The 14269-nt window shown below is 46.4% G+C and overlaps 1 protein-coding gene across 1 annotated transcript; it reads right to left on the reverse strand.

Moving 5' to 3' along the window:
* Window positions 1–10586: 10586 nt before the first annotated feature.
* LOC126536025 (uncharacterized) lies at window positions 10587–13459 on the reverse strand. Its single transcript, XM_050182919.3, has one exon. It carries the CDS (start codon window positions 11832–11834, stop codon window positions 10587–10589), a length of 1248 nt encoding a protein of 415 aa, XP_050038876.1. The 5' UTR covers window positions 11835–13459.
* Between the last annotated feature and the right edge of the window lie 810 nt (window positions 13460–14269).

Genomic DNA, 14269 nt, shown 5'->3' on the forward strand with positions numbered 1-14269 from the left:
CTGCCACCTTTCAGAGGACGATGGATACCGTGCTTGCTGAACTCAAATGGCAAACCTGCCTCATATACTTGGACGATGTCGTTGTGTTCTCGAGCACGTTTGACGAACATTTCGCATGACTCGAGGGTGTCCTCACTGCGATCCATACTGCCGGCCTCACCATCAAGCCTGAAAAATGCTACTTCGGCTTCCAAGAGCTCAAATTTTTTGGCCATGTCGTTGGTCCTCAACATAGAGTTTCTCACTACATTACCTAGAGGGAAATCTGGCGCTGCTGCGCTGTGGTATGCATGGGAATGCCGGTATATTGTGGATTCGGATTGGCATCGTTCTCGTAGAGACAGGACATCTTGAAGACGCGCTTGGCAAGTACCGTTCCGTCTGTCACAACGATTCATTTTCTACTAGAACAGTACGCGAAAAGCTGTTTTAGCTTTATTATTACTCGAAAACATGTTTTGTTTAACTATGAGAACTTGTTATTGTGTGTACGACTACATGTTACGTAAAAAGTATCAGCGGGCCGCTAAAGTTGGAGGACAGACGACAAGGTTCGCGCTCGCTTTGAAACAGTTGGTCGTCTGTTCTTGCTTTTCTTCGCTTGGTCATGCATCGTGGGTGAGTAAAAATGTAATATGCATGAATGGAAACATTTTATGAAGATTTTTCTTTGAGAACGCGTTATTTGCGTAGCCATATCCACGTTTTAGACGAAGCCTCTTACAACACCAGCCAACGCGAGCCTCGCAGACACATATACCGTCATTCCCATGACGGCACGGTGCCCCCTTAAGAAACTCCCATAGACGGTGGCGCCAGATTACCCTTTAGGTGTTATAGTGAGAAACTCTATGGTCCTCAAGGCGTCCAACCAGAGCCCGACAAGTTAGCTGCCGTCGCTGAGTTTTCACCACCCACAGACAAGAAGGCTGTCCAATGCTTCCTTAGTTTGTGCGCATATTATGGGCGCTTCGTCAAGGGCTTCTCGAGAATTGCTGAGCCTCTGACAGGGCTTACATGCGATGATGCGCCTTTCATTTGGGCGGACGAGCAGCAGCAGTCGTTCAATGAATTGCGCAAGTGTTTGCAAGAGGCCCCGATACTTGCTCATTTCAACGAAGACGCTGACACTGAAATCCATACTGATGCCAGCAATGCGAGTCTCGGCACTTGTGCAGTGGCAAGCTGGTGCGGAACGCCCCGTTGCTTATGCAAGCCGCAGTCTCACCAAGGCTGCGAAAAACTACTCAACCACTGAAAAAGAATGCTTAGCGGTTGTGTGGGAAATTGGTAAATTCCGACCCTACTTGTACGGTAGACCCTTTAACGCTGTCAGCGATCAACCACGCCCTGTGCTGGCTTGCCAACCTCAAGGATCCTTCAGGCAAACTAGCCCATTGGAGCCTTCGCTTACAAGAGTATGATATTACAGTTGTCTACCGATCTGGCAGGAAGCACAGTGACGCTGACTGTCACGTGCACCACTCCCTACGACCTCATTAGACCCTGACCATGACTTGCCATTTGTCGCCGCATTAGTTATCGACGCCATAAAGATGGCTGAGCACCAGCGCACTGACGCTGAGCTGCTGCCGCGGATCGAACACCTCCAAGGAGTTGAAGGTGTTTTACCCTGCTTGCTCATGCGCAGCTTATCATCATACTACTTGCCCAACAACGTCCTTTACAGGAAAAACGGCGGAAGCGGCCCCAATACGTACCTCCTTATCGTGCCATCGGCACTACGCCACGACATTTTGCGAGCCTGCCATCATGAGCCATGCGCGGGACACCTGGGATTCGCCAAGACTTTAGGCAAGGATACGACAGAAGTATTACTGGCCCCGGCTTTATTGTTCTGTGCAACGGTACATGAAGACCTGCCACGATTGTCAGCGCCGCAAGAAAGCACCAGTTAAACAGACTGGCTTTCTCCATCCTGTGGACCTTCCTCAAGCACCGTTCCAACAAATAGGAATGGATCTACTTGGGCCATTCCCAGTGACCTCTTCGCGCAACAGATGGATAGTCGTCGCTACCGACTACTTAACCTGGTACGCCGAAACCGAAGCTATTTCACAAGTAAATTTATATGAAGTGGCCAAGTTCTTTGTACGCCACATCGTCCTACGACATGGCGCACCGTCTGTTCTCATCACTGACCGCGGTACAGCATTTACAGCGGAACTTATGCAGGATGTTCTCTAGCTGATGCATAGCTCTCACTGCAAGAACACTGCATATCACCCTCAAGCCAATGGATTAATGGAACGTCTGAACAGAACACTGGCTGATATGCTCTCCACGTATGTCGACGTAGAGCACAAGACGCGGGACGCGATCTTACCCTATGTGACTTTCGGGTATAACGCTGCTGTACAGGAGACTACACAGTTTACGCTGTTCGAACTTGTATATGGGCGTCACGTCAGGTCAACACTTGATGCCATGCTACCTATGGCTGATAATAGCCCGACCAGCGAACACGTAGAAGAGTTCGTACAAAGAGCCAAAGAGGCACGCCAGCTTGCTCGGCATCGTATCCGGAGCCAACAGCATACCGCCACCCTTCGATACAACCAGGGTCGACGCGACATCCATTACAATACCGGCGGCTGCGTGTGGGTCTGGACGCCCGTCCGCCACCATGGACTCTCAGAAAAGTTGATTCACCGGTATTTTGGTCCCTACAAGGTTACACGCCGCCTCAGTGACGTGACCTACGAAGTGGTCCCCTGCAGTTCTGACCCCAGTTCACTCCGTCGTCGTCCTCCCGCTGAAGTTGTTCGTGTAGTGCGCATGAAAACATACTATGCGCATACCTGAATGCTGAGATGCACCTGAGGAGCTCCATTTCTTATGTAGCTGAAAGAACTTTTTGACGCAACCGAGACGGTCGCTCTTCTCATGGGAGGCAATTGACACAAAGATGTGGGGCTTCCACACCGCAGGACGGCGCGCGCAAAGGTCGGTGCCACTAAAGACGATGAAGTGCGTAAGCTGCACGCTCTTGTTCTGGCCCGCCATTAAAGAGAAGCTTATATTTTTCAAGACTCTGTCTCCAATCTACGTTACAATGTAGTCATTGTCGGGTGTACAATTAAACTTTATATTGCATGTTTTACACATTACTCATCTGATGCCTTAGCAGCGAAGGTTTTTCCTCTGCCTTTCTTGTAAAAAAATGTTTGGGAAGTGCCCACGTGCCTCTTCTTTTATTTTTTTTTTGTGCATGGCACATGTGCTGTTGGCCTGGAACTGATTCACAATAGTATTAACAGCCATAGCGTTCAGGGCCCCGTGTCGCTGAAAATCCAGCAGTGGTGTTGGCGACCTTTTCCATATGAGAAAATTAATCCCGAACCATGCATCCCGATTCATGCAGGCCCTCCACGTGGCATATAGGCGTTACTGAACTCATTAAAATTCTCAAAGTAGGATGTGTCAAAAATTCATAAAGTGTGACTTGCACACAACTTTGAGACATGATAGCGTTGGATTGTAATTTGAATATGCGAGAAAACATAATTCTGTTGCGCGGAAACTCAAACACAAACCCCTTTTCCAGCTGCCATTTCAGGTCTGTCTTAGGAGTGGCACGCCCCAGAAAGCTCGCCTTCGTGCATAGCGTTTGACACCAGCATTTCCAGGGAAACATTACAGAAGCATAAGCTGCAGCTGCCCGGAAGCGTGAGAAGCAGCCAGGGATCTTTTAATGCTATCGTGTTCCACTCTTAAAGGCGCAGCTTAAGTGTCCTCCAACCTTTTTTTTTTTTTCGCTGTTTGGGGACTGCCTTCTTGAAGGTGTTGCTTCGTTTCCTTTCTACTGTAGGGCGAATGCAATATCTGCTTTGAACAACAGCAAAGCCACGTTTTGATTGCACTTGATGCTGGCCGCACTAGCGCGGCATCTCTCCTGAACACTATCCAACAGTTCACTATGATGTTATCACTGAAATAGAATACACAGGACACCTTCGTGTACCACTTCATCTACCTCGAAGTAATATGCCATAGCTCTATGATCATATCCTTAACATCCACTACTTTCTTGGATTCATTTCAGATAGCTGGAATGTACAGACTAAAAAAGCTCGGAAGCGCTTGCACTCTTTGGAGAATTTTGTATGAGCATTTTCGGGCTGTTCTGGTGACACTAAAATATACTGGCTCTCCTGTAATCGAGAGTAGATGTAAGCATGAAATGGCTGCCGACAAAGCAGATTGATTGTAGATGATACTAGCCACAATCTTAAAATAGATGTAGCGCACATTCGCAACGGCACACCCCACTGCATCACGCAACTGTACACTGGTCCATATTGAAGCAAGTTTCCTGTCAGACAGAACCCCATTGCAAGTCCTGTCTCGGTCCACCATATGTGCCGTGGACCTCGCGGACTGCTGGCATTGAAAAGAGCACAAGCAACTGTGTCTCAGTGCCAAAAAATGACAATCAAGTGTACAGTGCCTTGTATCTGCCTCTGAACGTCGCTATTAGAAGTGACAAATAAAACTTCAGCGTACTAGAAGTTACAGCTTGAGTGATATTGTGAGCAAATATTTAGAACTCATGAAGCAATATTTTTTGTAACATGTTTGGGAAGTAACTAGCATATGTATTGCAGTCTTGACTGTTTGCCCGGATGAGCTGGTTTGAGTGCCAGGATAATGGCTCTGGCTTTTGTTTCATTGAAGGTGGCTGACAACAGGAGCTAAAAGCATTTCATGCTTAAAATGTCTGCAGCAGCGGCACTGTTCGGTTAGTGAAGGACCTCATTTCATGGCCCTCATTCTGACACCTTCGAACACTGTTTCTGCCTTTGTAACGCTTCCTAGAATTTATCCTTCAAATTCTTATGTGAAAGAACCATGCATCAATTTTGGCGTATTTCTCAAACTGTACGAGCAGAATTGCTGCTGATTTCGTATATACAACCTGTAAATCAATACAGCAGAATTGTTAGTTGAAATATGTAATCCAAATCAAGGAGCCATTCTCAAGACGATGTTCCCGCTGGCACTAATGCGTGTCATTCCTGGCGTTGGTGAAATCTTTATTCTACATTATAAAGCATGAAACATTCACAGGTGCTCTTCTTTCCTTGTTTTTTGAGCTTTGCTGTTTCAAGGAGCTTTGCCCTTTGAGTGGCAGCAGCCCGATTGACATAACTTCTGACTCACGTATTTAACATTTTTGCACAGATTGGTCAAGGAGTAGCCAGATTTTGAGAAGTACATCTTTAGCAGAGTCTATAGGTGCTGGCTTTTGGTGTGGAGAGACAAGCAGCTTCATAACTTCCCTCCTGTCTCTTGTCATTGTGTCAGCAAACTGAAATGAAAACTCTCGAAACAGTATATTTGTTAATGAGGAATCTTTGCAAGGCACATTGTGAAGCACACGCCGATGAATTGCTTCAACCTTTTACATTAGACAAATTATGCCATGTGCTGTCAAGAGGCAAATAAAGCTGTTCGCTTTAAAAATTAACAATAATCTCCACAGTTTGTGAAGTGATTGAGATATTGTTACCCAGTACCTTCAACAAAGATGTTATGGGAAACAGTGCAAGGAACTAGCATACTTACACTAATTGCAGGTATTTGGCGGAGTTGTATGGGAGACAAGATAGCCAACCAATTTTCCTTTAATGCATGTGAGCTTTGTCATCTTCATGGTGTAATGTAATCTTTTCAGGTAGCGGATAAAGAATGTGTGGCAACATGAAATGGCCTTTGATGACACAGGCGAGTAGTGGATGCCACACTTCAGTTCTAATTAAAGTTACATCAGCACAGAGCATGTATGCTACGACCAAGTTGGGTCCATACTTTGGATTACCGTGTACAGTGTCACTCTCTTCTGCATTCCAGAAGATGGAAGCCAGTGTTTCTTTGCTGTTGCCATTTCAATTTAGTATATTTTCATGTTTTCATGCTCTGCAAAATACAGCCAGAGGTTGCACGGTCTTGAAATGAAGACTACCTTTTGTGTTTTCAAGATAAAATTTTAGCTACAATAAACGGAATTTCTAAAAAACAAATTTTATGTTTGGCCTGCCTTCTTTTGGGTGATCAGACATGGGAGCCATTGAGGCATCATGGCTCATACGTGCTGCCTTTATGCTTGAGAGGTGTGTGCACAATGCTCCTTGCATGTTGAAAAAAAAATGGAGACCATCCATAATTGGTCTTGGTTTGCTTTCTTAGCCACAAGTGTTATCTGAAAATATAGCTGCTTTTTGTTACTCTTTCTGGCGGTGCGTTTTATACATAAAAATTATGATGGACGTGCATGTTCAGTGTGATTGCAGGAACGAGAAACTTTACTGGAAGATCCTTTGCAAGAGATGCAAGTGCTTGCCCATTTCATGAAAAAAAAAGGCTTTGTTTTCATTGTATACAGTAATCTAAGGGTCAGGCGGACTTGATCGCAAAAGCAAAGAGAGAAATTGGTTGACAGAGAAATCCAAAGCCTGCTGACCACATCGTAACTGTCTAGCGCATAGACGACACCTGCACGTTGGCCAACAGCATGGGAAAGGAGAAGGGATGGAAAGATGAAAGAGATTGCCATGAAGCACATGTGGTGAAAAGGAGAATGAAGCAAAAATTGGTAGCATTCAGAAAAAGCTAGATATTCTTGATGCGAAAACTGAAACATTGGACAAATAATTAATAGCAACCTTTATCAAGTCTTACCGCCATATTCAGCAATACATCTTGAAGCTCATGCTTGACTTGATATAAATGACGCATGGTGTGAACGCGCCGAAAATGCTCATTGCGTTTCTTTTGGTGTGTTCACGACAGACGTCATTTAAATCGAGTCAAGCATGGGCTTCAAGTTAAGATGCATTTATGAATACGGGGGTTCGTGTTACGGCATGGTGAGGCTCTCTGGAATGAAGACTTCATGAACTAGAGAATAGATGGGCCCGTGAGAACCTACTTTTACGTCTTATCGCAGACATCTGAATCACAGGAGCAGTCTGAAGCATGTGGTAGGTTTGTGAAGACTTTCCGAGAAACCTGCATGGGTTTTCTCTGTAACAGTTTGCTAGAGTCGGGTGTATGACTCATTTTACATTTCCTGATCACCTTGCATATTTCCGCACAATGCTTTCGTCATTACTGTTCAGATTCATTACTGTTCATTGGTTCAGTGGCCAGTATTGCCTTTTCAGTGGCACTGAAAAGGCAATACAGGCATGAATGTCAAAAGAGGCACTTGTAGGCAGGATAAATGCAAGATTACCTTGTTTACATGTCCATAGTTAGTGCTTACAAAGAAGGCAGAAGAAGGATGCCGGGAAAAAATAAGCATTTCGTCTGAGGTTCCTCTCATTATGAACCTGTTTACATTGATGAGAGCTAAATACAAAAAGTGTGGTCCTAATGAATGGACACGTTCTCCCAGTTGCAATTCATAGTTTAAGGTATTGAGGGACTTCAATCGCACCTCAAAAAGAAGTCCATGATCAATAAAAGTGCAGGAAGCCAGTATAACAGTTTTCATTGACAGTGAGTTGGCCCTAGGATATGATCCAGTTTGCATCTTCAATGAAATGGCTATTGATTGGCTACTATTGATCTGTACAATAAGCGCAGCACGCATACAGAACAGCACGCAGTCCCATTTATGCTTTGGGCCTCACTTATACCATGTTAAAATTGTGGAAATACAACAGATTCATAAAACCAGCTCTCTTTATCACCTTATCTTAGGGAGGGACTTGTCAATGTTACAGTGCAAAGCACGAACATTTCCTTAGGAGAAGCCTTCCAGTTATTTATGAATTATATGGTAGAGGTTCATTACCTCTTGAAAACTGTTCTGCATAACACTCGTGCTTCTTCACACATCTATCATGATCCGTCAAATACGGGATAAGTTGGGTGCTGCAGATAAATGGTTCCTGCAGAGCCTAAAGCTACAGCATCAATAGGTAGCTAAATTTTCATTCTTTATGTTTGGTCGAGTTCTCTGAAACATACACATAGAACTGAAACTGTTCAATCTGAGTACCAATATTAAATGTGTTATTTTGGGGCTTCAATGATTTGCTGAACTTGATGGAAAGTGGAGGACTGTATAGAAAAAATGGCTGTAAGGTCAACTATCATCTTCTGTGCATAACCTTTCAGATACTGCACTAAATATAATCTAAAACACATGAAAAGTTTTTATAGAACAAAGTACAGCCACACTGGATCGCACTAGCATCATTATCATATGTCACTGGTGTGGCACTTCAACACAATGTGGGAACTACCATGGCTCGTACAATGCTCCGAAGGATACATTGCAATAGCGCAACTATGCTCAATGGCATTTGAACTGTTTCTTGCAATTTACAACTTCTAGCCATGCACTTATTCATTTATGACTTGGATGGTCGTGAAGCCTAAGTGCTTTTCTACCTAGCAATACTGCAAGCTTGTCTGCTGACACTAGCTGCACAAAAGAGCAACAGTAGCTTGTGCTCCAGCAGAACTTGAAGGCGGATTACAAGTTCTTGCCACACTATAGATGAGAAATATGAACATACTCCCAAGCTTCAATATCTTAGCCGGTGCAAAGCTGCAATACAGGTACTGCACTCCCTTAATTGCACTGCTTACAGCTGTCAAACTATACCTCTGGTGCTATGCACATTTTGGGGATATGGCAAGAAGTTCCACTAGACAAGGTATCAACCACACAGGCATTTAAAACATTGAGTTAAGGGTGTTTAAGACTGACTAAACACTATTTGCCCCTTGGCTTGGATCTCGATTCCTTTCCCCTCTAGTGTCATTGACTGAAGAGCCACAACAGGAGTATAGTAGCAATGCTTTGTTGTCTTGCCTGCAATGCTTTGTTGTCTTGCCTGTTTACTAATAGCAAGAAACTACGCTCTAGCACTGTAGCATAATCAAAGAATAAAAGGTCAAGTTTATTGAGCAAGCTTGATCAACCAGCTCTCCAGTAGTCTGGGCCCCACGTCAGAGGGTATCGTCGGATGGTGTCATGATTACAATAGTGCATGAAGACTACTAGAGGCTGCAGTTTCAGTAGAAGGTAGGGGATAACCCCTAATTAAGGGTAAGCCTTTGCTTTTGACAATGATCGGCCAAATTTAATCACGATTTCCCACTTCTCCGCTGGTGCAGAAATGCCATCGTCCTTTTAAGATTGACCACATTACAAAAACGTACGTACTACGTACGTACAGTCCTATACACTGCGGCTGGTCGCGTCGCAATCCCGTGTTTCTCTAGTTTAACGCCCGCGCAATACGTATGTAGTACTCAACAATCGGTTTGCTCTGGCGCAGTTTTAGAAGACGATCGTCGTCGTGCTGTTTGCGCATCACAAACGCGTCACACACACGCACACACACAACTCGATTGTGCAACACGCGCTGTTCCACCTTGCATCGCTTCGTTCGTGGTCGTGCTGTTTGCGCGAACAAACGCGTCACACACGCAACTCGATTGCTCTGCGCACACCAAACGCCAAAACGCGATGTTCCACCTTCGTTCGTGCTCGTGCTATTTTGCGCATACACATTCGTCACACACGCTACTTAATTGCTCTTTGCACACACCAAGCGCGTCACACACACACACACACAGCTTCGATTGCCGTAAAACCCGCTGTTCCACCTTGTATCGCTTCGTTCGTGGTCGTGCTGCTTGCGTGCACGCGCAATGAACCTCCCACCCTGGCGCTCCGGCGAGTTGGCACAAACCCTGCGCGCGCGCATGGGGACTAGGGCATTTCAGGAGCTAGGCGCGTTTTTTACACGACGACTAGGGAACTAGACTCCCCTAGGGCGAAAAGTTACCTAGATATATAGTTCCCGTTGGCGCCGCGGGGGTGGCGCTGCAATCGACCGGCTGCACAGGCGAGCGAATGTAAATGCGCTACCGGGCAGGTGAGTGACGTTAGAAATGTATTCAGGGTGTGTTGCTAGTACGAGATCAAGAATGTTTGCTGTTGATTCAGCTATTCGAGTTGGTTTCGTTATCAATTGTGTTAAAGAAAATACAGCGCACATATCTAAAAAATCTCTTGCGAGTGAAGAAGGCGGATTTAGCGCAGGTGGCTCACAGTCACACGATACATTAGGGATGTTAAAATCCCCCATTAAGAAAAGCGGTAACCTCGGGAATTGACACACCACAGAATTAATCACATCATGTAGTTCGTTAACGAAAATGGAATTGTGAGAAGGGGGGCGGTAACAGACACCAATAATTATTTTTTGCTTGGGAAATTCTGCGACAACCCAAACGGTTTCCAACTCACTTTGAATGTGGATGCGGTACAATGGGAGTTCGTTTGAGATAGCGAGCAATACACCACCGCCTGTCCGCGACCCTCGATCACAGCGATATACAGAAAATTTGTTAACTGATGAAAAAAGTTCATGATCCATTACCTCTGGCCGAAGCCAGGTTTCTGTTAATACGAGAATGCGTGCATTGCAAGTATCAATAGCAGAGTTTAAACGGTCACGCTTATTAGACAGACTTCGAATATTAGTAAAGAGTACAGATGTGTGTAACTGATCTTGCCCACAGCCCCTCGCGCACCTCTAGCTTGATGCACCTTTAGTTGCGTTGGCATTTGTACGGCGGTTATCAGATGAAGCATATTTCTTACGTTCAGCGACGCTGTCTGTTTCAGCAGTGTACACGTAATGCTTTTTATTCATGACAAGTGTTTTGTACCTAAGCTGATAGGGCTCAGTTTCCGATTGACTTTTGGCAAAATCAGCAAGTTTCGAGCGTATACGACGCGTTGCGGGTGAAAAATCTTCGCTCATAGTGATGCTATTTTCTTTTAGCTTTTTACGTGCACTCAGAACTTTTTGTTTGACCTTATAGTTTGAAAACTTCACAATAATGGGGCGGCACTTATTGGCGACGAAAGGTCCGATACGATGCGCACGATCGATAGCATTATCGGGCCAATTATCCGCAACACAAAGAAGGGCAGATTTGACACGTGCTTCAGACTGGTCCCACGATTCAGGAGAGTCAGGTATACCTCGAAAAATTAAGTTGTCGCGACGCGACCTATCTTCTAAATCGTCTACACGAGCTTCCAAAGAGTCATGCCTGGCGGTAGCGCCTTCCACTGTCTGGCGTAATCCGTTAAGTTCTCCAGACATATTGTCGAACGATTTATTTTTTTCTTCGAGTTTATCCAATCTATCGTGAATGTTGCCAATCTTCGTTTCGATACTTTTTTGACTGCTTTTTATGGCTTTTATGTCAGCGGACAGTTCGGCCTGACTTCTTGCTGATTGCACAGAACGAGTATGCAAATCTTTCAATAAATGAAAAAGAACCCGCATTTGTTCTGCGAGATCATCGGGCAAGTCTTCCAAGGAAAGCAATGATGCCGAACGAGTGTCAGGCCCGGGATTTGTTTCCACATCACCGGAGCGTAGTAGTAGAAACACTAACGAAAAACAGTCACAGGCAATTTCATAAAACACTTGTGGGCAAGGGAGCAACAGCAAGTACGGGTTGTCGCTTTTTTTAACATATAAAGAATATCGTTTACACACCTGCGAAGCGCAAACGGGCCAAGCGTGAACCATGCTGCCTACGTTGCTCTCTTGCCCACTGAAGTGACGAACGTTCCGCCAGTAGATATAGGCAGTCTCAGGAACTGATGCCAGTGTCGATGAGTATTCCCTGCAGACAGCGAGCTGCGGTGCTGGGAAAACATCCGAGATAACACCCGGAAAAGCGTGGCATTCTACGATGTAATCCAGGCGTTCCAGAGTTGTAGGAACGGTGATTGCCGTCTGAGCAGGAGGCAGGCACAGCATAAGGACGGATGACAGGAAAACCTGCGAAGCGCAACGGGCCAAGCGTGAACCATGCTGCCTACGTTGCTCTCTTGCCCACTCTGCTCTCTTGCCCACTCAACACTGGTCTTCACAAGCTCTCTCCACACTGGGATAAATAAAAACAAACACATCACATCTAATGTGGACATATCAGACGCCTTGTGAAACACTAAAGGAAAAAATTCAGTTTCGAGCTATGGCACTTGCCGCATAGATGTGGGGTGCCTTGCACTAATAGTGATAGTTACCACTGCATTTAGAAATTGAAAGCATTCATGCAGACAAGGATGATTCTTTATATTTTTGGCTACCACTTCAAATGCCTCCACCAAGTGTTACAATGCTGCACGCAGCCATACTAAGGATCTCGCAGCAACACCTGGAGGTAAAAAGCAGAAGCAGTCAAAGTGCTGGTGTGTACTGGACACTATGTTTGAAAACTTTAGGCAAGAAGAGTGCAAGAAGCAGACATAACAACTGCATTTATTTCCATAATTCCCCATTTGAATGGCCTTTTCTTTTTGCTTAGACAATGCCTACGCCTAGCCACAGCAGCTCCCTCATACAGACTCCGCAAGCCAAGAGGCCGTGGAGGCAAATGCAGGTAAGAGGCAAGCAATAGCACTGGTATCGACATTCATCTAATTTCTTTCTTTTTCTTTTTAGGCAGCCTGCACACCCAGAACAGCCACCTTGAATGTGGGTGTGTCACCCTAGTCGCCAAGGAAACATTTGAGGGAAAGCGACAGGCAATGTGAACAGCCACGTCTCCTTGTAAACAATACTATTTCTCTCGGATGACTTCTACGCCTCGCCACGCCAGCACACTTGTGCACAAAGATGCTGCGGAGGCACGTGCAGGTCAGAGGCAAGAAGCAGTGGTACTGGTGTCGAGGAGGAGGAATAAACTTTTATTGTGGAACCAGCACTTTATGATGGCCGGGCCTAAGCCTCCCACGAAGGGACGTCGAGGGCTTGCCTCGCCGCCGCCTCGCGGGCGTGCTGGGTCGCCCAGGTTTGGTCGTCGAGGGCGGAGCTCCGCAGAGCCTCATGCAACCTCGACGAGAGAGTCGTGGTGTTAGTCTGGGTGTACTGTGCTGGGCACTCCCATAGCATATGCGGAAGTGTAGCCGGGTGAATTCTACAGCACCGGCAGTTGGGGGTAGTGTAGACGTCCGGAAATATAAGGTTGAGGCGGGCGGGTGAAGGGTACGTGTTTGTTTGTAGTAGACGCAGGGTGGTAGCCTGCGCCCGGCTGAACTTTGGGTGAGGCGGGGGGAAGATTCGGCGACTGAGGTAAAATGCCTTAACGAGATCGTTATAAGTTGTCAGACTGTCCCTGGTGCCCAACTCATCTCCAGTGACTCCGGCGCGGTTGACTAGGCCTCGCGCAATGGAGTGGGTGACCTCGTTGAGATTGGGGAGGTGTGGGTGGACAGGGCCGGCATGGGCTGGTATCCATGTTAGGGAGATTATGCTGTCTTTAGAGTGTGGTGCCTGGCAGAGGATGCGAAGAGCTTGGGGAGAAATACGGCCTTTGCTGAAGTTAGTAACGGCTGAGCGAGAGTCACAAACTATGGTGTGACATGTGGGATCTAAAGTGGCCAGGGCGATGGCCACTTCTTCAGCCGTCTCCGCAGCGGGGGTAGTGACGCTGCAGGCGTGGTGTAGGACTCCATCGCGTGTGGCGACGGCCACAAATCGTGTGCCATGGGAGTATTGGGCAGCATCAACAAATGTGACGCCAGGTACGTGGGCAAGGGCTTTTATGATAGCTCCGGCCCGAGCTTGGCGCCGGGCCCTGTTATATTCAGGGTGCATATTTCTAGGAATCGGGTCTATGTAGATCCAGCTACGGATGTCGTTCGGGATCGGTTGTTTGGGGCCCTGTTGCTGATGGTAGGTGAAGCCAAGCGTGGACAGAATAAAGCGCCCCGTTTCAGTAAGGGTGAGCCGTTCAAGCTGAGAGCGTTGTTGAGCTTCAATGAGTTCGGAAAGGTTGTTGTGAACTCCCAGTTGGTTGAAGAGTTCAGTGCTGGTGCAATGTGGGAGACCAAGTGCTTGCTTGTAGACCCCTCGTATGAGGGTGTCGAGCTTGTTTTGCTCAGCCCGGTACCAGTTGAGGTACGCAGCAACGTAGGTAATGTGGCATATGACAAATGATTGGATGAGTCGGAGAAGGCTTTCTTCTTTGAGTCCTCCGCGTCGGTTAGATATACGTTTAAGAAGTCGTAGGGTGTTTTGAGATTGGGCACAGATCTTGTTGAGAGCCAAGGCGTTGGAGCCGTTGGTAGAGATGGTGAGACCGAGAACCCGGATACTAGGGACGTGTGGGATAGGACTGCCATCTTGAAGGCGTAGGGTGATGGCGTCACAGGGTCGGTGATCAGATTGGTGTTTGGGAGGGCGACCCC

The sequence above is a fragment of the Dermacentor andersoni genome, chromosome 4 (genome assembly GCF_023375885.2).
Source record: "Dermacentor andersoni chromosome 4, qqDerAnde1_hic_scaffold, whole genome shotgun sequence".
In the NCBI taxonomy this organism is placed as follows: domain Eukaryota; kingdom Metazoa; phylum Arthropoda; class Arachnida; order Ixodida; family Ixodidae; genus Dermacentor; species Dermacentor andersoni.